The 23,066-nt window shown below is 49.4% G+C and overlaps 2 protein-coding genes across 4 annotated transcripts in view; one reads left to right on the top strand and one right to left on the bottom strand.

The window, feature by feature from the left end:
* The window catches only part of FOXA3 (forkhead box A3), a 7,209-nt gene extending 4,235 nt beyond the window's left edge, over positions 1–2,974 (bottom strand). Inside the window, exon 1 of the mRNA XM_006750599.3 lies at positions 2,744–2,974. Coding sequence (XP_006750662.1) covers positions 2,744–2,812 — 69 coding nt within the window. The 5' untranslated portion in view covers positions 2,813–2,974. The remainder of the gene's footprint in view (positions 1–2,743) is intronic.
* Positions 2,975–3,721: 747 nt separating this feature from the next.
* Positions 3,722–23,066, top strand: part of SYMPK (symplekin scaffold protein) — a 36,176-nt gene continuing 16,831 nt past the window's right edge. The window contains exons 1-11 of one of the 3 annotated variants that reach the window (XM_081807125.1): positions 3,722–3,877; positions 7,538–7,661; positions 7,806–7,871; positions 9,164–9,217; positions 9,309–9,382; positions 11,858–11,984; positions 12,714–12,963; positions 15,085–15,255; positions 16,478–16,717; positions 20,103–20,257; positions 22,326–22,476. In XM_081807125.1, coding sequence (XP_081663251.1) covers positions 7,557–7,661; positions 7,806–7,871; positions 9,164–9,217; positions 9,309–9,382; positions 11,858–11,984; positions 12,714–12,963; positions 15,085–15,255; positions 16,478–16,717; positions 20,103–20,257; positions 22,326–22,476 — 1,393 coding nt within the window. In that variant the 5' untranslated portion in view covers positions 3,722–3,877; positions 7,538–7,556. Of the gene's footprint in view, positions 3,878–7,537; positions 7,662–7,805; positions 7,872–9,161; positions 9,218–9,308; positions 9,383–10,893; positions 10,937–11,857; positions 11,985–12,713; positions 12,994–15,084; positions 15,256–16,477; positions 16,718–20,102; positions 20,258–22,325; positions 22,477–23,066 lie in introns of those variants that run through there. The other 2 variants (XM_081807124.1, XM_081807126.1) reach the window with 2 other exon arrangements.

Genomic DNA, 23,066 nt, shown 5'->3' with positions numbered 1-23,066 from the left:
TGACTCTCCCCAACCCTATCGCTCTCCCCCCACCCTATCTCTCCCTGTCTCTCTCTGCCCCCCTCTCCTGCCATGTCTCTTTCCCTCCAGCACATCTCTGGACCTCTCTGTGTCTTCACCTCAGCATCACCATCCCCCCAGAAGCCTCCCATTGAAACTGGAATCACAGCTACCCCTCCTCCACGCACTGGTGTCCCCACCACCACCTTGGCTGATTCTGCCCTCTCCTCAGGATAAGGGAAGCGGGTCCTTCAGAGCTGAGGGGAGGCAATGGACTCAGGGGCATCCACAGAGAGTTCCTAAATCCCTCCGTGACCCTCACTCCAATTCTCCAATTCCATGAGCGTCCTCTGTATCACAGAGGAAGAATGACTGGGACCCCAGGGCCCTCCTTTTCTGGGTCCCCACCCACCCGGAAGTCCTCCTTGAGGTCTGACCTCAAGCACTCCAGCTGCCCTAATCCACCCTTGGCTTTCCCACGCCCCAGGGCTGGGATGAACCCCCAGTGTCCGGGTGTGAGCCGGATCTCCCCTGCCAGGGCGGGGCTGAGATTGGGGGGAAGCCCTCAGGGGACCTGCACCCCCATCCCAGGAGGCTGGAATTTCTCTCCTTTCATTTCCTTATTGTCTCTGGGGGAGGGTGTGACAAGGAGCAGAGGAAGGCCGCGTGAAGCCAGAAGCCTGGTTTCTAGTCCCAGTCCCAGTCCAGATCCTCCAGCAGCCCCCAACACTTGGAGAGGCTTCAGAGTTCCCATCTCTAAAAGGGGGGAGCACTTGGACCAGCTGATCTGTGAGAACTGGAGGCCAGTCGGGACACCCCAGGGTGCTAACTTTCCAATTTCCTTCCTGACAGGGAGCCTGACCGGGGGTGTCAATCACCCCAGCAGGAGGGTGCTGTGAGCAAGGAGCAGTTTGGGGACCCTCTTAGTTCTTAGTTGCTGAGTGAGTGCAGATGTTTCTCTCCCTATTGTTCTGACCCAGGGGGAGGAGGTGGCTCAGCGGATGGGAAGGCTGGGGACACCATATTTCCATTTCCGGCCCCCCATATGTTAACTCTTCCAAAATATGCTGTCAAATGTGAATCATTTCTAGACTGTCCCTCAATTTCTGACACAATTTCAATGTGCAAACGCAAATTCTTACACTTCAGACTGTGCCCCAATAGCGACTCCTCCATCCTTAGACCCACACAACTTACTTCTTAAAGATGTGCCCCCCACCCAAACATAGATCTGTAGTTGGGTCTTCTTCAATCATGTCCCCAGGCTCTGAACTCTCTAGGGGTTCAGCAACCCACCCTCCTCCCCCCACCACTATCTGGGAGCCTCCACTTCCAACCTGGTCTCTCTCTGCCTCCCCCACCGTGCAAATTCACCTTCAGCTCTCAGCCCTCCCAATTCCTTCCCTGGTCGGCCTGCCCCACCCCACGTGCACCTCACACCTCCATAGTCCCAGGACTGGCCCCTCCTGGGCACTTTGCCAATTCCCTCAGGCCTGGGAAACCAGGAGTCCCACCCCGAGGTTCAAACCCCAGACCCAGGACTCAGGCACAGTGGGGCCCCTTGTAAGCCCCCAGATCTCTAAATCCTTGGGGATCTCAAACATTCCAGTCCCCCTCTGACCTGAAGCCCAAAGTCTCCTTCCAGGTTAAGAAACCAAATGTCCGGACCCCCATAACCTTCCTACTAGGACCCCTCCCCTGCCATTTCACAATCTTGTCTAGAAAGAACAAGCTAAGGAGGAGCCCTTGCAGCAATGGGAAAGGGAGTTAGACTTGGGGAAGGACTTTCCTTCTGCAGAGGTGAGGGAATTACGATACACCCTGCCCCCTACTCTAAGGGTGGCCTTGTCAGAGATGGGACAAGTGAGGACATTAGCAATTACTGGAGATTACTGGAAGGGGGGGTGTGTGTGAAATCTGAAACCCTCCAGCCTCCAACAAGCAGTATCCCTGCTGAGGGTCTCTAAAAACAATTAAACCACTGAAGTTCAGTCGGGAGGGGTAAGGATCATGAATAGAGATGGGGGTGGATATTGACCCCTCTCCTGACAATGCCGTTGCTCACATCTGCTCTCAGGCTCCCAACTCTGACCCCATCTGGGCCCCCATCTCTCTGAGCCCCAACTCTCACCCACCTGTTATTACAGGTTCCCAAACCATGTTTCATCTCTGAGCACCTCCATCTCTTAACTTTGAGCACCAATCCCTATTTCTGACTCTTAGGTCGCCACCCCAAAGATGCTTATCCCCCAATCCCAATTCTGATTTCTACCCCAGAACCCCCATCTTTAACTATATTCTATCCCTGAGCTACCACCTCAGACTTTCCTTAATGGTGACCTTTTTCTCCCATCTCTTAGCTCCGGTCTCTGGAACCCCATTTCCTAATCCCCCAGCTCTGTCCCCTATCCTGGAACTCGGGTTCCTATCTTTGTTTTTTGTTTTTTCATTTTAATCCCTTGGATTTTGGGTCCCCAACACCCAGTCTTCACGTTTAAACTATGACCTGACCCTTGCCTAAATTTTTCCGTTTGAGCCCTCGCTCCAACCAGCCTAAACCGCACTCCCACGCCTCGTCCCCCATCCCTGACTCCTACACCTGGTCTGCGTGTCTCTAGTTCCTCCGCTCCTCAACTGTAGTTGGGGCCCCCTTTTGATCCCACACCCCATCCTTGCCCCCCATTCACGCTCGCACCCTGATTCCTGCCCCCCACTTCCCGCTCCGCCATCCCCGTGGACACACCTCGCCCGCCTCCGGGTAGTAGCTCCACTCGGCCAGGTCATGGGCCTCCATCTTCACCGAGCCCAGCATCCCCCGGGCCTGCGCCCCCTCCCGCCCCCGCTCCGGCCCGGGGGGAACCGAGCGCTTCAGATCTCTCAGCCGGCACGGCCCGAGTTCCGACCGGTGCCCGCCCGTCCGACCGCCCGGGGTCCCAGCCGTCCTGGGCGCCGCGGGAGGCGGCCACGCTTTATAGCTGGGACACCCCCGCCCCCCGCCCTCTCCCGCCCCGGGCTCCCCTCCCGCCTCCCCGAGGGCGGCGCGCTCGGACTGGGGCGCCCCCTGCGGGATTGCGCGGAGACAGACCTCAGGCGCCGGGAGCCGCAGCCCGGGGCCACGAGAGCTGGAGGTGGCTGAAGAGAGGGAGCTACGGGTGGGAGACACTGCCGATGCTAAAGGCCCCAAGGGCAGAGTTCTGGGGCTCTTCTACGCCAGCAGGTTTCATCACCTCGACAGGAGAAGGCGAATAGCCAGAGCCCAGCATGACCGCGGCGGAGGAGAGGGGCCTCAGAGCGCAGTGGACTCCAGAGGTCTGTATATGCTACCATAAGGACCGTAAGAGACCCTCGAACCCCCATTCCCATTGGACGGACAGGAAGACTGAAGCTTCCGACAACTGGAAATGCTCCAGACTGCGTAAATGGTCAGGACCTAAGGTGGACGGGATCGGGGACTCTGCTTAGACTCCACTGGGGCAACAGACCACCTCCAGGACCTAGGAGCTTAGTCGCCCGGACTCTCCACCCTCTCTAACACCAGCCGTCCAGGGACTCAGAACAACCGTGAACTCCATTTCCCAGAAGCCTCTACCTCCCTTTCCGTCCAGTGCCTCTGCTAAGGGACTACATTTCCCTTAAGGCATGGCGTTCAAAGGCCGGAAATGAAAGGCATCCCGGCGTCGTCGGGGGGAGGGCGGAAGGCCTCTCGCGCCGCAGGAGGTAGGGGCGGGGTCGGGCCGCAGTGTGGACTCCATTTCCCGGCGGCCCTGTGTGTGCGGCGCGTGCGCAGTGTCCCGGCGGCGAACGGAAGATGGCGACGGCGGCGTCTGTGAAGAGGCGCTGCTGAGGGGGCGCGAGGGGGACGGAGGCCGGCGCCGCGGTGAGCGGGGGGCGGTGTGGGGGCCCGGGAACGAAGGGGGGAGGGACTCTGAAGCGGCAGGGGCGCTGGCCGGCGGGTTGGGGCGCTGCGAGGAAAGGGGAGCAGTGACGTTCGGGACCCCAGTTTCTTCCCCAGCTCAGGACCCTCCCGTGGCTTCCCAGTGCCCTCAGGGCAAAGTTCCAACGTGGCCCCCAAGGCGCGTCCGCCCCGCCGGCCCCGGCTCGGCCTCTCTGCTCGTTCCTCACTTCGCACAGTTGCACTAGCCTTCCGGTTCCTCAAACTCGCCATGCGCCTTTCCGCCTCAGGATTTTTGCACATGCTGTCCCCTTTGCCCGCAACATCCTTTTACCCATTCTGCCTGGCTAACTCCCATTCATCTTTCGGGTCTCGGCATCAACGTCACTTCCTCTGCGAAGGCCTCCTTTCCCGCCCTCCGTCCCGAAATCCGCCTGTTAAACGCTCTCATAGGTCCTTGTCCCTTTCCTTCATGTCACATGTGGTCTGATTTATCATTGGACCTTTATTTGTGGGGTTTTTCGATTAGGTCCTTGACCGTGAACCCCACGGGGACAAGAGTATGTGTTGGTCATCGCTGTGTTCCTAGCACAGCGCTGGTCGCACTGAAGACGCCTGGTTAATGTTCGTTGAATGAATGAAAGATACTCCTGGGGTTACTCCGTGCATGAGGGGTGGCGTCATAGCCCCAAGTGGGAGTGGGGCAGTGGTACTCCATAAGGAGTACACCGGGAGGGAAGGGGAAACAGGGATTGTTGGTAATAGCAAAAAGACTGCAAGCACCCCAGGTGTTCTTCAGTAGGGAGACTGGCAGAAAAAAATCTGATAACATCCACATTATAAAATACTATGCAACTATTAAAGGGAATGGGGGGTTGGGGGAAGGGAATGAAGAAAATGTCTCTACATTGATATAGAGAGTGGGCTCCAGAATATATTAAGTGAAAACAAACAAAAGAGAAGGCCATGCTAATTATATGCTCCCTTTTTACAAAAGAAAGGGAAATGTGTATAGACCTTGTTTTTTTTGTTTTTTTTAAGGATAAACCAAGAAGTAGAAGAAGAAGAACACAGGGTTAAACGAAAAAAAAAAAGCTAGATCTCAATCTATTATTGTCATGGAGAGAGTGGAAAAGTTGGAAAGGTTCATCAGGAAAAGGTTCATTATGTTCTGATAAGGGACTGGAGAATGCTGGTTGTCAGGTGACCGTGCCCCTTGGCTTGCTTGAACAGACCTGGGGTGGAGAAGGAATGGCTTTCAGAGAGGCAGGACTGCATGGTGGTGAGGAGGATAGATTCTGCAGTCATACTGCTGGGTCTGCATCTTAGAAGCTGTGAGCCTTCAGTCAAGTGACTTTACCTCCCTTGCCTTCAAATTTCCTCATCTGTAAAATGGAGATTAAAAATAGTACCTGCCTCCAAGAGTTGGTGTTGGGAGCTTTAAATAAGTTAACATGTGTATTAGAATTGTGCCCGGCACATATGCTTAAATATTAGTTATTATTTTTCAAGCATTCTAGAGCCAAAGGGTGGGGATACTAAGTCTAGGGATTGGGGGAGCCCTTTGGCACTCACTCAGATATTTACGGAGCACTTACTAGGTGCCAAGCACTGTTCCACGCCGGAGATCTAAAAAGTGAACAGACGCACACAAATCCTGGCCTTCATGGAGCTTGTAAATTTGTAGTATGTTGATGGTAATAAAGGCTGTGTAGAAAAATAGAGTAACACAGATGGAGAGGGAGAAGGAATTGACACTTGAAATAGGGTAGTGAGGGAAGAGCTGGAGCCCAGAGACCCTAGAGGAAAGTGAGGGCAGAGGTAGAAGGGGCCTTTCATACAAGGTCTTCTAGGCCTTGGTGAGGATGATGGCGTGGACACTAAGCAAGATGTGGCTGTGACAGGTGGCAGGGAGACTAGGAAGGAGGCTGTTGGATACTCATTCAGTCAGCAGACATCTGGTGAATAACTACTGTATTGCAGTATATTACATTCCTTTTAAAAGGTGCATCTTTTTCGCCCTCCTCAAATTGTTGTTAACAGTTTATGCAACATCCTTCAGATCTTTTCAGGGGAACATAAAAATAGTAGCTGTACTTATCTTGTGTTTATTTTGTATACTAACTCATCTACTCCTCAGAATAATCCTGGGAGGTAAACACTGTTGCCATCCCTGTTTTTTGTTTCGTTTTTTTTTTTTAAGATTTATTTATTTGAGAGCGAGAGCATGAGAGGGGGAAGGGTCAGAGGGAGAAGTAGGCTCTCCACTGAGCAGGGAGCCCGATGTGGGACTCAATCCTGGGACTCTGGGATCATGACCTGAGCCAAAGGCAGACTCAGCCACTCAGGTGCCCCATCCCTCTTTTATAGAAAAGGAAACAGACCCAGTTCATTCTGTGTCTTCATACACAAATCTTACAAAACTGGATTGAATTGCTATTTTCTTTGATGCCATAGGCTGTTGCAGACAGCTTTTTATAATAATACATTGAGACCTACCAGATTTATTTTACTGTTTTCCCTTCTCTTCTGGTTTTTGGTTTATCTTTTCATTTTTTTAAATATATATGTGTATGTAGGTATATATATATACATATATATATGTATATATATATGTATGTGTGTGTTTTGTAAAAAGGGAGCATGCAGCAAACATTGTCTTCCGCATGTTTTCAGTGAATATATGTTGGAATCCACTGTTTATCAATGTATAGAGATTTTCATTTTCTCATCCCTCATTTTTTTTTAAGATTTTATTTATTTATTTATTTGAGAGAAATAAACAGAGGTAGCAACAGAGAGAGCGAGAGAGAGTATGAGCGGGGAGGAGCAGGAGAAGCAGGCTCCCGCTGAGCAAGGAACCCAATGTGGGACTCGATCCCAGGACCCTGGGATCATAACCTGAGCCAAAAGCAGACGTTTAACCCACTGAGCCACCCAGGCACCCCCATCCTTTTTACAGTTGCATAGTATTTTATTATGTGGATTTATCATGTTTTTTCAGCCAGTCTTCCTGTTTGAGAACACTTGGGTTGCTAATAGTCTTTTGCTGTTAGGAATAATGCTGTAGTTGATCCTTATTAAATAGTTTTGCCAAGTGTGACTCTGGGACAGATGCCCAAAAGTCTTCCCTTCCCCTCTCCCCTTTTTAAAAAAACAACTCCATAGTATTCCATTTATTTTAACTAGGCCTTTTCTGATGTGTTGAATACTTAGCATGTAGGACTCTGACTGGTGTTCATCAGAGCTGTGTTGTAGAAAGCCTGCTGTCATGTCTGGTCTCGAGTACAGCCCAGATGGCAAGACGAGGCCCTGAAACCAGCAAGGTGTCTGCTGTGTGTTCATTTGTTCAGTCATTTGGCAGATGTTTGTGGCCAGCCTGCTATGTGCAAAGTCCTGGAGGTGGGGCCTGGCACTCCACAAGGGACTGCCTCCGGCCTGGGAGACATTCGTCTCTCCCAGATTATAACCCCTATATACACGCACAGTCTGAGACAGAGCCTGGATGGGAGAGGGGCTTCAGAAGACCCAACAGGGGCAGGACAGAACGGAAAGGAGGGTCGCGCCCTTTGTGGACGCGAAGTAGGGTGAAGGTCCACCCTATCCACGGGGCCCCAGGGCTTGATGGGTCCTCTTTTCTTCCAGGAAGTACCGGACAGCAGCCATGGCAGGCAGCAGTGGGGATAGTGTCACTCGGCGGAGCGTGGCGTCACAGTTCTTCACACAAGAGGAGGGCCCGGGCATCGATGGCATGACCACCTCAGAGAGAGTGAGCCTGGAGAGAAGGGCGTGGAATGGGGAGGCACAGCCCGGGTCTTTAGGGCAGTCCACCCCCGGGTGCAGAGCCCAGGGGTGCCAGAGGGGCTGGGCGGGCGAAGCTAGCGCCATCCCATGCCTCTCCCCCTCCTTCCAGGTGGTGGATCTCCTGAACCAGGCAGCACTGATCACCAATGATTCAAAGATCACAGTACTCAAGCAGGTGAGGGTCTGGGGTGATGCTGGGCTGAGCAGCCCAAGGGGAGAGGCTGGGAACATGTGAAAAAGAAGACACTGGTATAACGCTAGTGTCCACCTTTAAGCATTTAGGATATGCTTGCCGTGGTGCCCAATGCTGTACAGACATGCTCTCATTTAATTCTCACAAAAGCTCTGTGAAGCAGGGTAATTTGGTCCCCAGTTTCTATAGAAAGAAGCAGAGTCTCAGAACTTAAAATAATGAGCCTCAGGTCAGTCTGCTAGGAGCTGGCTGAACTAGGACTTGAATGCTGGATTCCAGCTCCAAATCCTATGCGCTTCATCCTTGTATTTCCTCTCTGCCTGGTTTCCGTCTAGTGGGGAAGACATGCAGGTCACCAGACAGTGGGAACAGAGTGGGCAGGCCTGGGATGGAGGAACCCAGCTTGCTGTGGGAGCCTCGAGGGGGCTGCTGCCCCAGCCTGGGGGTGGGGAGTCGGAGGGCTTTCCGGAAGAGGGGACATCGGAGCTGAGACCTGGAGGACGAGGAGAGAAGCCGGCTAAGTGAGAGAGGGAGAGTGTCTCGAGTGGAGTGGAGGGCACAATAGATTATGCAAAGGCAAAAGAAAACAGGAAGAATTGGAGGGAAGGGGCCACGTGCAGTTCAGACCAGGAGGCAGGTGAAGTTCAGGGGTCAGGGGGGTCAGGTCGCCTGGGTGAGAGCCCTAGTTCTGCTGCTTGCTCAGCGTGTACAGCCTGTAGCCTTGGGTAGCTGACTCAACCTCTTAGCAGTGGGAGCCGGGCCTGTGCTGGCACCGGGCTTTTATGAGAAAGTCTGTGGGAAGGGCTTATTCCAAAGAGCCGGGCAAGTCTAAGGGCATCAGAGATGGGTTCTCACTGTCATGAAATGCCTGCTGAATTGTGGCAGTGTGACTGGGGAGTAGAAACAGGAGGAGAGTGGAGAGTTGATGGATGAGCCTCAGGAAGGAATTCCTGCAGCACTCCCCTCTTCTTTAGCCCCCCTTGTGTGTCATGTGCTCACTACCGACCAGGACCTTACACCTTATAGGATCTTCTTACTAAAGCTTCACAAGAGCCCTATGAGTTGGTGTTTAAGATCCCCATTTCGTAGAAGAGCAGACAAAGTCGGAGGAAGCCATTTGCCCAGGCCATGGTTGGGAGTGGCAGAGCCAGATTTGAACTGAGTTTATCTGCTGCCTGCCTCCATGCTGTTTTCTCCTACACGCTCCTGTCTGTACTGATTGGAGCCTGGTTTTATATGTGTGGCCCTCCTCCTCATCCCCAGTGTCCTTCCAGGTCCAGGAATTGATCATCAACAAAGATCCTACACTACTAGACAACTTCCTGGACGTGAGTGACCAATGGGAGATAAAGGGTGTGGGTATAGGGGTAAGGGGATGGATCCTGGTACAGCCCTGACCCGCCTTCCTGATGTTGGCAGGAGATCATCGCTTTCCAAGCGGACAAGTCGATCGAAGTGCGCAAATTTGTCATTGGCTTCATCGAGGAGGCATGGTATGGGGTGACGCAGGGAGCCCCTGGGAGCACCCCTGGTGGAGATAGCCTCTTCAGCTCCCCACCTGGCCCTGCCCTCTGCTTCTTGGACCCATTTTCCCTCCCATGCACACTGATTCCTCAGCAAATATTTAATAAGGTTGAAGTCTTAGAGTCATTCATGATTGCTCTGCTTCTCTCACACTTCATATCTATGTCATCAGTAAGGACTGTTGGCTCTACCTTCAAAATTTAAACAGCATCTGACCATCTTTCAACCACTTCCTTGGCTGTTAGGCTGCTCCAAGCCACCATTACCTCCCACCTAGGTGGCTCCAGTGGCCTTCTGTCTGGTTACCCGGTTTCCCCTCTCTCTCTTCTGTTTAATTGAAGTAAATTCACATACCATAAAATTAACTATTTTTAAATGAACAATTCAGTGACGTTTAGCACATTTACCCATCTAGTTCCAATGCATTTTTATCCTCCCCAAAGGAAATACCAGACCCGTGCTCTGCTTCCTCTCTCACAGTAGCCAGAGTGATCCTCTCGGCTCTCCCCTGCTCTCAGAGCTCCACTGGCCCACTGGCTCACTTAGATCGAAACCCAGACTTCTCCCCCTCACCTCATCTTCTGGTGCCCTCCCTGATCTTCACCCACATCCTCTGGCCTCCCTGTTCCTCAAAACACACTGTTCTCTCAGCTTACTGTACCCGCAAGGGATGCTCACCCCCAGGGAGCCCCCAGCTCATTCCTTCACTTGACTCTGGTCTTCCTCAGCCAGCCTTTCCTGGCTCTGCCAGTGCAGCCCCCCACCTCTGGCATACAGTCTGCACTGTTCTTTATGGTGTCCTCACTAGCCGGAATGACCTTGATGCTTGTCTTCCCCACAAAAATGTCAGCCCCCCGAGGGCAAGCCTTCTCTGTATTGTGGACCGCTGTATGCCCATGCCTAGGACGGTGTTGGCACATGGGAGGCACTGAATACATATTTGTTGAACAAGGATTTCACTGTAGTGGTGACCACATGGGAAGCTTACTCTGCCATGCGCTATGTTAAGTCCCCTCCTCTGTTTTCACCTGAAACTTTCACAGCAGCCTTGGGAAGGGAGGCTTTGTTTTCCTCCTTTTAAGGAAAGGGAAACTGAGGCTCAGAATGATAAAGTGATTCATTCAAGCTGAGTTATTTGTTCATTCAACATTCATCAGATGCTTTGTGACTCAGAGGAAATAAAATAGCCCCTAAATAGTGACGGTTTTCTCTTTGTCGGGCATTATACTAAATGCTTTACCTAGTTTGTTACGTACTTAGATCTTCAAAAATAAGTTAAGTTATGTGGATAAGTTATGTGGCCCATTTATCACAAGACAAAACTGTGACTCATAGAGGCGAAGTGAGTTTCTTAAGGCCAAAAAGCCAGTGTGTGGCAGGGCTGGGATTTTAACCCATATCTGTAATGCTATTGCCCAAATTCGTAATCTCCACCTTTTACTGGGAGAATTTGTGGTAAATTTCAATATATGTTCAACAGGTATGTGCCAGGCATTTGTGTCTCAGGCTGTAGGAATACAACAGTGAGTAAATACAGATACTGTTTCTGACTTCACGTAGCTGGCAGTTGAGTTTCTTGTTTCTTTTTTCTTTCTTTTTTTTTTTTTTTAAGATTTATTTATTAGAGCATGTGAGCGGGGGGGAGGTGGTGGGGAGGGGCAGAGGGAAAGAGAGAATCTCAAGCCCTGCCTCAGGGCTCAATCCCATGACCCTGAGATCATGATCTGAGCCGAAATCAAGAGTTGGCCGCTTAACGGACTGAACCACCCAGGTGCCCCGAGTTTCATATTTTTTGACTGATTAGCTTAATATTTAACTTCAGATTATAGAATGTTGTAAAAATTATATTCATGATCTGAGCTCTAGGTGTGGCCTTCTTGAATTTTTTTAATTCATCAAACAAATAGGTATTTCATTCTTCAACAAAAAATGAGACTCTGCTTGTATGACTAGAAAGGGTCCCCCACCTTCAGAGCCCTCGGGACTGAGGTAAACAAATTAGTGAACAAAACTAGGGGTTACATAAAACAAAGTGCTTAAAGGTAATGACAGCTAATATTTCCGAATGCTTTCTATACTGTTCTAAGTACTTTACAAGTATTGTTGCAGTGTTCACAACAAGCTACTACAAGGGAAGTACTATCCTAAATGAGACAGTTGGCTTGTCCATTTGTCTGGCTGTGCTGCCCCTCATGGGAACAGCAGGGCCCTACTAGAGTAAAAGAGTGGGCATTTGCAGGACTAACCCAGAGAGAGGGTTCATGGGTGGCTATGTCCGAAGATGCCAGGCATTGTTCTCAGTTTCTGGACGTGCTGACAAACGAGACAGATGCAGTCCCTGACTTCCCCCCCCACCCAACTCCAGTCTCCTGACAACACCTGACCGGCTCCCATCACATACCCCAAGACCACTTTGACCTTGACCTTTTTTCTCTATCCCCCAGCAAGCGAGACATTGAGTTACTGCTAAAACTGATCGCAAACCTCAACATGCTCTTGAGGGATGAGAATGTGAATGTGGTGAAAAAGGCCATCCTCACTATGACCCAGCTCTACAAGGTGGCCCTGCAGGTGAGTGCTCCCTCCCACCTGGGAGCATCCCGATCTGACAGGTCTCATTTATAGCTTTTGTTGGGACACAGGGGCAGGTCTGTTAAACCAGGGACAGATCAAATTCTTTACGGGCAAGATGTGCTGTTGATCTCTGGGAACAGACAACAAAGGGATCTAATGTCCTAATGGTCAGGGAATCGCCATTAATCCATCCTTCCATCCATCCATCCATTCATGCACTTAACAAACATTCCCTGAGTACTTCCTCTGTGACTCAGATGGGTTGGGTCCTGCCTTCATGGTGCTCACGGCCCAGTGAGGGAGGTAGATGCTTATCAAAGAATCACAGAAATCTTAATTTTGTACCGAGGTAAGTGCTGTAAGGAAAAGCACCCACTGTGGTGTCGTGTTCATTAGCATTAATGAAATAAATGAATCCGTTTACTCTCGGCCACCACGTTGTGAGGGCAGTATTGTTATTCCTGTGTCTTAAGATTTGAGCCTCTTCACTCTGGGTTGTCACTGTCTGTGAACCTCATGAGGGCAGAATCAGACTTGGTCGTGGTCACCCCTGGGTCTTGTCCCCAGTGTCATCTAGCACGGGGCCTGGGGCAGAGTTGTAGCTCAGTACATGTTTCCCAAAGGAATGTATTCATCGTCATTATGGGTCTCTGGGTAGTGATAGAGTTGGCAGTTGATGTCTTGTCCCCATCTCTCTGTCTCCGTTCTTCCCTGGCCCCCTCGCAGTGGATGGTAAAGTCACGAGTCATCAGTGAGCTCCAGGAGGCCTGCTGGGACATGGTGTCTGCCATGGCTGCGGACATCATTCTGCTGCTGGATTCTGACAATGACGGCATCCGCACCCACGCCATCAAGTTTGTGGAGGGCCTCATCGTCACCTTGTCGCCCCGCATGGCTGACTCGGAGGTGCCCCGACGCCAGGAGCATGACATCAGCCTAGACCGCATCCCTCGTGACCACCCCTATATCCAGTACAGTGAGTGCCACCCATCAGCCCATCCCATTGGTCAGTCACTAACTACTCTGACTCCCTTCCTCCCTCTTTCCCTCTCCCTTCTCTTTCTTGGTTTTTCATTTCTGGAGACAGTAGAAGACATTGATTAAGAGGGGCGCCTGGATGGCTCAGTCAGTTGAGCATGACTCGGTTTTGGCTCAGGCCATGATCTCAGGGTCATGGGATTGAGCCCATCGGGCTCCATGCTCAGCACAGAGTCTGCTTGAGATTCTTTCCCCTCCTCCCCTACTTCTGCCCCAGGTGCGCACACGCACACTCACTCTCTCTGAAATAAATAAATAAACAAACAAACAAAAATAAATAAATAAATAAATAATCGATCGACCGACATTGGTTAAGAGCCCTGATGCTAGGTTCTCATCCCAGCTTCACCGCTTATTATGTGAACTTGGGCAGGTTTTTTCTCTCTGACCTTCATTTCCTTTTTTGTAAAGTAGGTGATAGTATTACCCTTTTCATGAGTTTGTCATGAGGTTCCATGAGGATGTGAGCACTTAGTAAATGGTAGCTAGTTTTAACTGATTTTTAAGATTTATTTCTTTGAGAGAGAGCATGAGCATGAGTGGGGGGAGGGGCAGAGGAGAGAATCTTCAAGCCGACTCCTCACTGAGCAGAGCCCAAAGCAGGGCTCATTCTCATGACCCATGAGATCAAGACCCCAGCCAAAACCAAGAGTTGGACACTTAACCAACTGAGCCACCCAGGTGCCCCATTTTTTAAAATTTTCATTTATTTATTTATTTTTAGGGAGACAGAGTGTGTGCATGTGCAAGTGGGGGTAGGCAGAGGGAGAGGGAGAAAGAGAATCTTAAGCAGGCTCCACACCCAGCACGGAGCCCAAGGCAGGGCTCAGTCTCACAACCCCGAGATCATGACTCAAACCGAAATCAAGAGTCACCTAGGCACCCGTTAATGGTTTTCGTAATTGCAAATTATAAGCATAGTACATGTACACTACTGAAGTATCAAGCAAAGCATACAGAGGGGTGTAAAGGGAAAATACCACCCCCCAGTCCTACTTTCCAGAGATAAACAGTACTAAGAGTATGTTTCTTTCCAGACCTTTCTTAGGCAGGAATGGACATTTTGTATATATGTATGTTCATAGAGCCTGCAATTGTTGGCTTTTCTTTTTTATGAAGATTTTTTTTTTTAAAGATTTTATTTATTTATTTGAGAGAGAGAATGAGATAGAGAGAGAGCACGAGAGGGGGGAGGGTCACAGGGAGAAGCAGACTCCCCGCTGAGCAGGGAGCCCGATGCGGGACTCAATCCCGGGACTCCAGGATCGTGACCCGAGCCGAAGGCAGTCGCTTAACCAACTGAGCCACCCAGGCGCCCTTTTATGAAGATTTTATTTATTTATTTGTCACAGAGAGAGAGAGAGCACAAGCAGGGGAAGTGGCAGGCAGAGGTAGAAGCAGGCTCCCTGCTGAGCAAGGAGCCCAATGCTGGGCTTGATCCCAGGACCCTGGGATCATGACCTGACCAAAGGCAGACGCTTATCCAACTGAGCCACCCAGGTGCTCCTCCAGTATGTTTTTGCATAGAAAATGTCAAGGAAGGTATCCACCAAAGTTGTTAAGGGTTAACTTTTGGGGACCAGATCAAGGAAAGTGGTGGTACAAATAACTTTGAGTGCTTTGTCTATGTGTACGTATGCATATCTACATATTTAAAGTTTTATCTCAACATCACTCATATCATCAGATTCCTATAGTTGGATATTTAAAATCATTTCTAGTCTTTCACTGTTGGAACCCCATGTTTTGAGCATCATCTCTTAATTTTTATTTATTTATTTTTTTCTTAATTAAGCTCCATACCCAATGTGGGGCTTGAACTCATGACTCTGAGATTAAGAGTTGCATGCTCTACCGACTGAGCCAGCCAGGCACCCCTAAATTTTTATATTCATTAATCGTCTATCTCATAGGACTCCTCAACCACTAGATTTTCTGTTTTTTCAGCCCTTCCGAGCCATCGTGTAAGAGTCTTTCTCCTTTTGGCCCTAAAGTCTGCTCTCTCCAGAGGCCAGGGAGAAAGGCCCCTGCTAACTGGTACTCTTCTCTCCCTCATTAGATGTGCTGTGGGAAGAAGGCAAGGCAGCCTTGGAGCAGCTACTCAAGTTCATGGTGCATCCCGCCATCTCCTCCATCAACCTGACCACGGCGCTGGGCTCCCTTGCCAACATCGCCCGCCAGAGACCCATGTTCATGTCAGAGGTGATCCAGGCCTATGAAACCCTGCATGGTAGGTTGGTCCTCTCCCCTCCCGCTCTCCGCTGGCCAGTCTGCTCTGTCCAGAGAAAATGTGAGCTAGGTAGCAGATCCCTGAGGGATTCATCAGTCTAGTAGGTCTGGACATAGGAAGCATGCTCTAGATTAGACAGGAATCTTTTGGTTGCATGTGACAGAAAGCTGGTTCAAAGCTGTCTTTAATATTAAGGTATGTGTGGGTGAAATGACATGATGTCTGCGAAATACTTTCTTGCACCCCAACAACCAAAAAAGAAAGCAGAAGGGAAAGTGTTGATGGGTACCTGGTGATTTGTTATAGTCTTTTCTCTACTTTCATGCATGTGTGAAAACTGAAATGTCCGGGCTCGAAGTGTGAATATGAACAGATCGTGGATCTGTCTCCCATTTCTTGGCTCTTATTTTCTCCTTGTTGGCTTTGTTCTGTTGTGTGTCTCTTTCCTTGGGGTAACAAAGATGGCCCCCGATAGCTCCAGGCTTCCATTCTATCCACTTGGCAACCCCAGGGGACAGAGTGTTTCCTTCCCCATCATTCTAGCAAAAGTCCAAAGGCTGATGCCCATTGTTCCTGATTGGCTGAGCAGACATTGGTAGCTTATCTCTGAACCAATCACAATGGCCAAGGGATTGCATTGTTCTGAGTGGCCCTGAGTCTCTTGCCCACTTGGACTGAGAATGGAGCCCGGGTGGTTCCCTCAAAGGAAAATGGGAGCATTGTTGGCTGAGAAAGGAGGGAAGGATGCTGGGCAGGCAAAATTACAGGCATCCTCTTTCTCTGTGGAACAGGGAAGGCTTGTTCATCAAGGTGACTGTTAGACATTGGACAATCATTCTGGTGGCAGGACCAGCGAGGCGCACTGTTGGGGCCGTTCAGTTGGGGCATTGTGGAGGTGAAGGTAGTGATGATAGCCTTCCCCAGGGGAGGCGCACTGGAATTTCCAGACCAGAGATGGGGGGAGATGAGCCTTTACATTTAATCAAAGGAAGGGTGAGCTTCCTCTTTGTTTTAAGGTTGACTAATCCTGATGGAGACCTTTTGAGGGTTTTAAGCATCAGCTTGTACAGGGGGAAGGCTACATACACAGTAGATCCGAGAACAAAGGAATTTTTCTAGGAGGTTCTTGCCACCACCGCCCAAGCTGGGGCTTGGGCTGTGAGACGAGCAGGGACACGTGGGCTGTGTCCACAGAACAAAGCTCCTGCTTCTTTACTCACAGCCAACCTGCCCCCGACGCTGGCCAAATCTCAGGTGAGCAGTGTGCGCAAGAACCTCAAGCTGCACCTGCTGAGTGTCCTGAAGCACCCAGCCTCCTTGGAGTTTCAGGCCCAGATCACCACGCTGCTGGTGGACCTGGGCACACCCCAGGCCGAGATCGCCCGCAATATGCCCAGTGGCAAGGATGCCCGCAAGCGGCCCCGAGATGACTCGGATTCCACGCTCAAGAAGATGAAGCTAGGTGAGCTGAGGAGCTAAGCCAGGCCTGGCCAGAGGTGGTGGCGGGGACTGACCATGTTTACAGTATTCAGTTACTTACATTAAATTATGAGTTTGATTTGTATTAGTTAATATTATATTGTAAATTACAGTATATAGATATGACATAGAAGGTGATATCAAAATAGAATTAATGAAGTGTGCAATATACATAAAAGTAATGATGAATTACTTAAATCTTGCAGAAAGGCATGGAATGAAAAGTCTCCCTCTTACTCCTCTCCCCAAAAGTAACCACTCCCCTATAGTAACACTTATGTTTTCTTTCAGAAATACCTGAGTTCTCCTTTCCTTTGTTTCCTTTATAATTGGATTTTCTTTCTGAAGTAATTTCTTTTTTTTTTTTAAGATTGATTGATTTATTTTAGAGAGAGAGCCCCAGGGTGGGGCGGGAGGAGGGGCAGGAAGAGAGAAAGAGAAAGAATCCTCAAGCAGATGCCCACTAAGCGCAGAGCCACTTGCGAGGCCTGATCTCACGACCCTGAGATCACGACCTGAATCAAAACCAAGAGCTGGGTACTTCACCGACTGAGCCACCCAGGCGCCCTGAAGTAATTTCTTGATGGTTGTATTATTTTGTCAATAGTGTCAACCACGGCAGCCCTCCTTAATCCACAACTTTTTTTTCTGAATCACTGATGTTTGTTTCCAGAATGTTTATGAGAGAATTGGATTTTTTAATTATTATTTTTAAAAATAAGGGATTTTTTTATTTTATTTTTTTAAAAGATTTTATTTATTCATCTGAGACACAGAGATAGAGAGAGAGCATGAGCAGGGGGAGAGGCAAAGGGAGAGGGAGAAGCAAGCTCCCCGCTGAGTCAGGAGCCCGATGTGGGGCTCGATCCCAGGACCCTGGGATCATGACCTGAGCCGAAGGCAGACGTTTAACCATCTGAGCCACCCAGGTGCCCCAAGGAATTTATTTTGGTACAAGGAGTGAGGTAGAGATCTACTACCTTCTTCCATAATTGAGCATGCAAAGCAGAGTTTCTATACCTTAATATGTTTAGTAGTCATCTTAGAGTTCCATCCATATCTGCACATAGATACCTACTACATCCTTTTAATGGTGGAATAATAGTCTATAGTGCACGTAGATTGCTTTAACCAGTCCTCCTGTTGATGGACATTTGTGTCTTTTTTTTTTAAATAATCTCTGTAAAGATTGCTATAGTATGAGAGTCTTGAGTGCATGTCCAGTTACAGGACGGATTCCTAGTAGTGGGGTTGGTGCATTTAAAGCTGTTTTTTTGCCCACCTTTTTTATTGTTCTGTTTCCTCAAATGTTTTATTTTGAAGTAATTTTGGACGTGCAGACAAGTCACAAGAATAGTCCTGAAAGCTCCTGCATACCCCTGATGAGGCGAGGCTCACATGTTTCATTCAGTTGTCGCACCCCTTTGGCCTCCCTAATCCGTTCTGCAGCATTCCTCTGCTTCATGACCTTGCCATTGTGAAGAGTCCAGGACTACTGTTGGGCGAAATGTCCCCCTGTTTGGGCTCGTCTGCTCTGGCTTCTTGACTGCATCCAGGTTCTGCACTTGGGGCAGGGACGCTGCAGAGTTGATGCCCTGACCGCCTCTGTGTGGTGTCAGGAGGCACATGATACCAATTTGTCACCTTATTGGTGATGGGAGTGTTGATCACTTGGTTGAAATAGTGTCTCCCAGTTTTCTCTAGTATCAAGTGCACTTTTCCCCATTGTAAATACGAAGTTGAGGGAGATACTTGTACTCTGTAAAACTACCTGTTTCCCTTGACTTTGACCCGGTGGTTTTAACATCTGTTATTGCTCTAATGAGCTTTCCTTCTACATTTATTAGTTGGCATTCTGTAAGGAAGAGCTTTCTTCTCCCTACTTTATTATCAGTTGCAGTTGTGGATTCTTACTCTCTGGGTTGTAATCCATTACTCTCGGTACTCATTTTGTGGCTCACATTGCCTCATACTGAGCCAAGGGGAGCCTTTGAGCTGGCTCCGATGACCCTTTGATGTGTCCTGTTAGTTTTTTTGAGTATTTCTTATTTTCTGGCACAACAAGATGTTCTGGACTCTTCTTGTACTTTCCTTACCCCAGCCTGGGAATCAGCCTTTTCCGTAAGGAGCCCTGGTTTCTTTTAAGCAGGGAGTAGTTTCAGAAACCGAGATCTGAGCACTGGATGTGCCCGTTGCTACTGGGTGCATGGACATTCTTGATTGCCGTTGCCAAACTGTTTTCCACAAAAACTGCACGACCATACACACCCCCACTGGTGTGTGAATGCCCGTTACCCCACTCTACCCAGCCCTGGATGTTCCATAAACCCGCTGAGTATAAACGGTATCCCTGGTTTAGATTCGCTTTCTTGCACATGTTGGAGTCAGGCTGTGTGTCGTTTTACATTTATTAGCCATTTGCATGTCTTTGAAGTGCCCATTCTGTTCAGCCTTTTGTAACTGAATTATATGTGCCCTTGCTCTTCTTGGTTAATGCAGGGTATCAGCTTTCTGTTACGTGCATTGCAAACTTTTTTAAGAGACTGAATAACAGGGGCACCTGACTGGCTCAGTCAGTAGAGCATGAGACTCTTGATCGTGGGGTCGTGAGTTCAAGCCCCATGCTGGGCATGGAGCCTACTTTAAAAAAAAAAAGTACCGTATAACATTGCATCGTATTTTTGCCATAATCTACTTAAATCATCATCCTATTAAACATTCCAGCTTCAGGGAACATCTTTATACATAAAGCTTTTTCTCCATACATTGTACCTTCAGTATATATTTATACGAGTTAAGGGTCAATATCTAGAAGTCGATTTTCTGGGTCAAAAGGTACGCACATTTAAAAGTTGGCACTACGGTTAAATTGCCCTTCCAAAAGACCATACCAGTGTACATTTGCACAGTCCTAATTTGCACAGTACTAACAGCTATCGCTACTGGCCTTTTTATTTTTTTGTCAATCATGTAGGCAAAAAGGCTATCTTACTAGGTTGTCTTTACATTTTCCTGATTCCTGGTGAGGTTGAGCAGTATTTCAAAGATAGAGGTTTTTAAACAATAAAGCTCAGTGAAATTACTAGTTAACCTTTTCACCTTCTTGGAGTTTAGTGTGATCAGCCAGGCTGGTGTGGCTTATTCCCATTTCTCAGATGAAGAGAACAGGGCACAGACAGAAGCAGGTTGTTTCCCCAAAGTCACGCGGTGCTTTGATGACAGAGCACAGCTACAGCCCAGGTCTTCGCCCACTGCACTCTGCTGCTTGCTAAGGCTGCGTGGAGGCAGGGACCCCCTGGGCTCCCTAGGAGGGGAGAGGGCCTGTTGCTCTCTTGGACACCAGCATCTTGTCTCCTTCCCTCTCCCAGAGCCCAACCTGGGGGAAGATGATGAGGACAAGGACTTGGAGCCAGGCCCGTCGGGAACCTCCAAGGCCTCAGCCCAGATCTCAGGCCAGTCAGACACAGACATCACAGCCGAGTTCCTGCAGCCCTTGCTGACACCTGACAATGTGGCCAATCTGGTGAGCATGGGTGTGGGCCATTTCCTACAGGGCAAGGAGGAAGGGTTTCTACTCCTTTTCCTATCCTTCACTGCACACTGCCCACCTCTTCCAGATGGCATTAGTCCCAGCACACCTCTCTGTTCCTCTGTTGGGAGGGTGTGGTCCAGTGGGCCCTCAATCTTGGATGGACCTTTTCTCTGATCTTTACTCCTTTAGGAGATCCCTTGTCACCACCCCCCAACAGTCCTTCTTTGGATAGTCTTGAGTCCCCATCTGAACCCCCCCACACCTCTCCTTTGAAGGGAGGGTAGATTAACTGGAGAGCAAACCCCATGACTTGTTGGCTAGGTGGTGGGGGATTGGCATTGGTGGGGTGGAATGGCAGTGTTTTCCTTAGATTGTCAAAGATATCCTGCTCTACAGTGAAAGAACCGCTGGGTTGAGTTGGTAGTGTGTGTGGGGGGGTGTCTCACATCAGTCCTCGGGCTGTAGCAGCACCCAGACCTTTCCATTGGGTGCTCATGGACAATGCCTCTTCATCAGTCTCCCTCGGCCTTCCCTTCCCTCTGCCTAGAGACTCCACGAGGCTTAGTTGTTGGGTGAATGAAGTGGAATTTTTGTCACCAGGGTAGCAAAAAGGAGTTTTCTGTCCCGCTCAGATCTCTTTGGTGAGCTCCAGGCCTGGAAAGGCGTCTGCCTCTTGCATCGTTCTCCCCTTGGAAGTTCCACAGGCACCGCAGACTCATTATGTCAGAATAAACCTGTGGAATCTCTCCCTGTGCTTTTCTGCAGGCCCTCGGCGCTCTGTGTTCTTGGCACGCCAGCCTCCCAGTTCCCGACCCACAAACCTGGGAGTTAAGCTCTTCGCCTCCCGCCAGACCTTCCCGTCTTCTCCATCTCCCCTGGCCCCTACCTGGCCCAGGCTCCACCTGCCTGCGCCCTGGCTCTGGCTTCCACTCCCCCTGCCGCAGCCAGAAGTACAGATTGTGAAGCTCCCCTGCTCCAGCCCTGCCAGGGCTCTCTGTTTCCTTCCAGATCAAATTTGAATGCAGCCCACCTTAAGCCCTGTCTGGTGATGCTTCTGTTAACTTGTGGTACCTGGTCTGTCCTCTTCACGCTCTTTTCGAATTATTGGCCTAAAGTTCTTCACAGGATTCTTTTTTATTTTTATAATACCTGCTGTCTGTGTAGTAATGTGCAGCTTTTTTGTCCCGAGTATTGGGTTCTTAACTCCTTTTTTTGTTGTTCAGTCTCACCATCAATTTGTTTGTTTTCAGTCATTTGAAAGAACCGGCTCTGAAGTTTCACTGATACTCTTTTGTAACCTTTTCTGTTTTATTTCTGTTGTCCTTATTCTTCCCTGCTGCTTTTGAATATTTTATCCCAGCGTTTTAAGTTGATTTGCTTGGCTCAAGAGTTTTCAACCATCTTTTCCAATGTAAGCATTTAAGGATCTGATTTTCCGTGAAAGAACCATTTAGCTGCATCCCACACATTTTGATTTGTAGTGATTTCATTCTCTCTCTGTTCTAATTATTTTCTTATTTCAGGTATATATTTAAACCTCTAAGCGTGTAGGGCGTTGGAAATGACCTTTTGTTACCAATTCCTGACAATTCCTGGATGAGCTCTTGTTAGGATACCGATTTTTTTTTTTTTAAAGTCCTTTTCTGGTTCATAGGACACTCTTCACTGAACTTGCAGTCTCTGGGCAGGGTTCTGCTGCTGCTCAGCCTTCCCCCATGCTGCTGCTCTGCCTGGAATCTGTACCCTGCTCCCACTGCAAAGCATCCCCCTGGGCCAGCCTGAAACTGGCCTTCCTCTCAGTTCTAAGCCTAGCTGCCACTTCCCCCGGGAGCCAAAGCCGCTCCTGACGTTTCTCATGGCCCCCTTTATTTCCCGCTCTTCTGTACCACAATGCACCATTGCCTGTTCTCTCTCTGACTTCCCCAGGAGTCTGAGCCCCACAGGAGCAGGCCCAGGACTGTCTTAGTCACTTCCATGTCCCCAGCCTTGGCCCGGCATGGAAGAGAGCCTTGTTGAGTCAGTGAGTAAGGAAGGGCTCCTCTCCCCGGGCATCCTGCAGGTCCTCATCAGCATGGTGTATCTGCCTGAGGCCATGCCCGCCTCCTTCCAAGCCATCTATACCCCAGTGGAGTCAGCAGGCACTGAAGCCCAGATCAAGCACCTGGCTCGGCTCATGGCCACACAGATGACGGCTGCAGGACTGGGGCCAGGTGAGTGTCCTTTGGCGCTGGCCCTGACCGGGGATTGGCACTGTGGCTGCTGGGTTCTCCTTCCTGGAAGAGCACCTCCTCAGGGCGGTACAAATGAAACTCACATGAGATATTAGGTATAAACAATTATAGGTCCCATAGATACACTGAGTGCTTAATATTTTCAGGCCCTGGGCTTTGAATCCGGCGGACCTGGATTTGAAGTCTCAGTTGAACCAGACTACCTCAGCCACGCAATAGCAGTGTGACTTTGGTCAAGTTACTGAACCTCTCTGACTTGGGTGTTTTCCTACATTAACAATACTAGTGAGATATAAATTATGTACAGAGAAACACAACTCTTAACTGTATATCTTAGTGAATTTTCACAAAGTGAACACACCCATGTAGCCACCACCCAGATGGAGATATAGACCATTTCCACCACTCCAGAACATTCCTTCTTGCTCCTATCCAGTCAGCACTGATAGCACCCCACCTCCTGAGAGAATCACTTTTCTGATTTCTGTCTCCATAGATTAATTTTTCCTAATCCTGAACTTCATATAAACGGGATCATAGAGAGTCTGGCTTCTTTTGCTCAGCACAAA

This window comes from Leptonychotes weddellii, chromosome 16 (assembly GCF_054177405.1).
Source record: "Leptonychotes weddellii isolate Sample4059 chromosome 16, ASM5417740v2, whole genome shotgun sequence".
NCBI classification, from domain to species: domain Eukaryota; kingdom Metazoa; phylum Chordata; class Mammalia; order Carnivora; family Phocidae; genus Leptonychotes; species Leptonychotes weddellii.
Note: the sequence above shows the minus strand (reverse complement) of the source record. Positions and strands in the feature narration are given on the sequence as shown.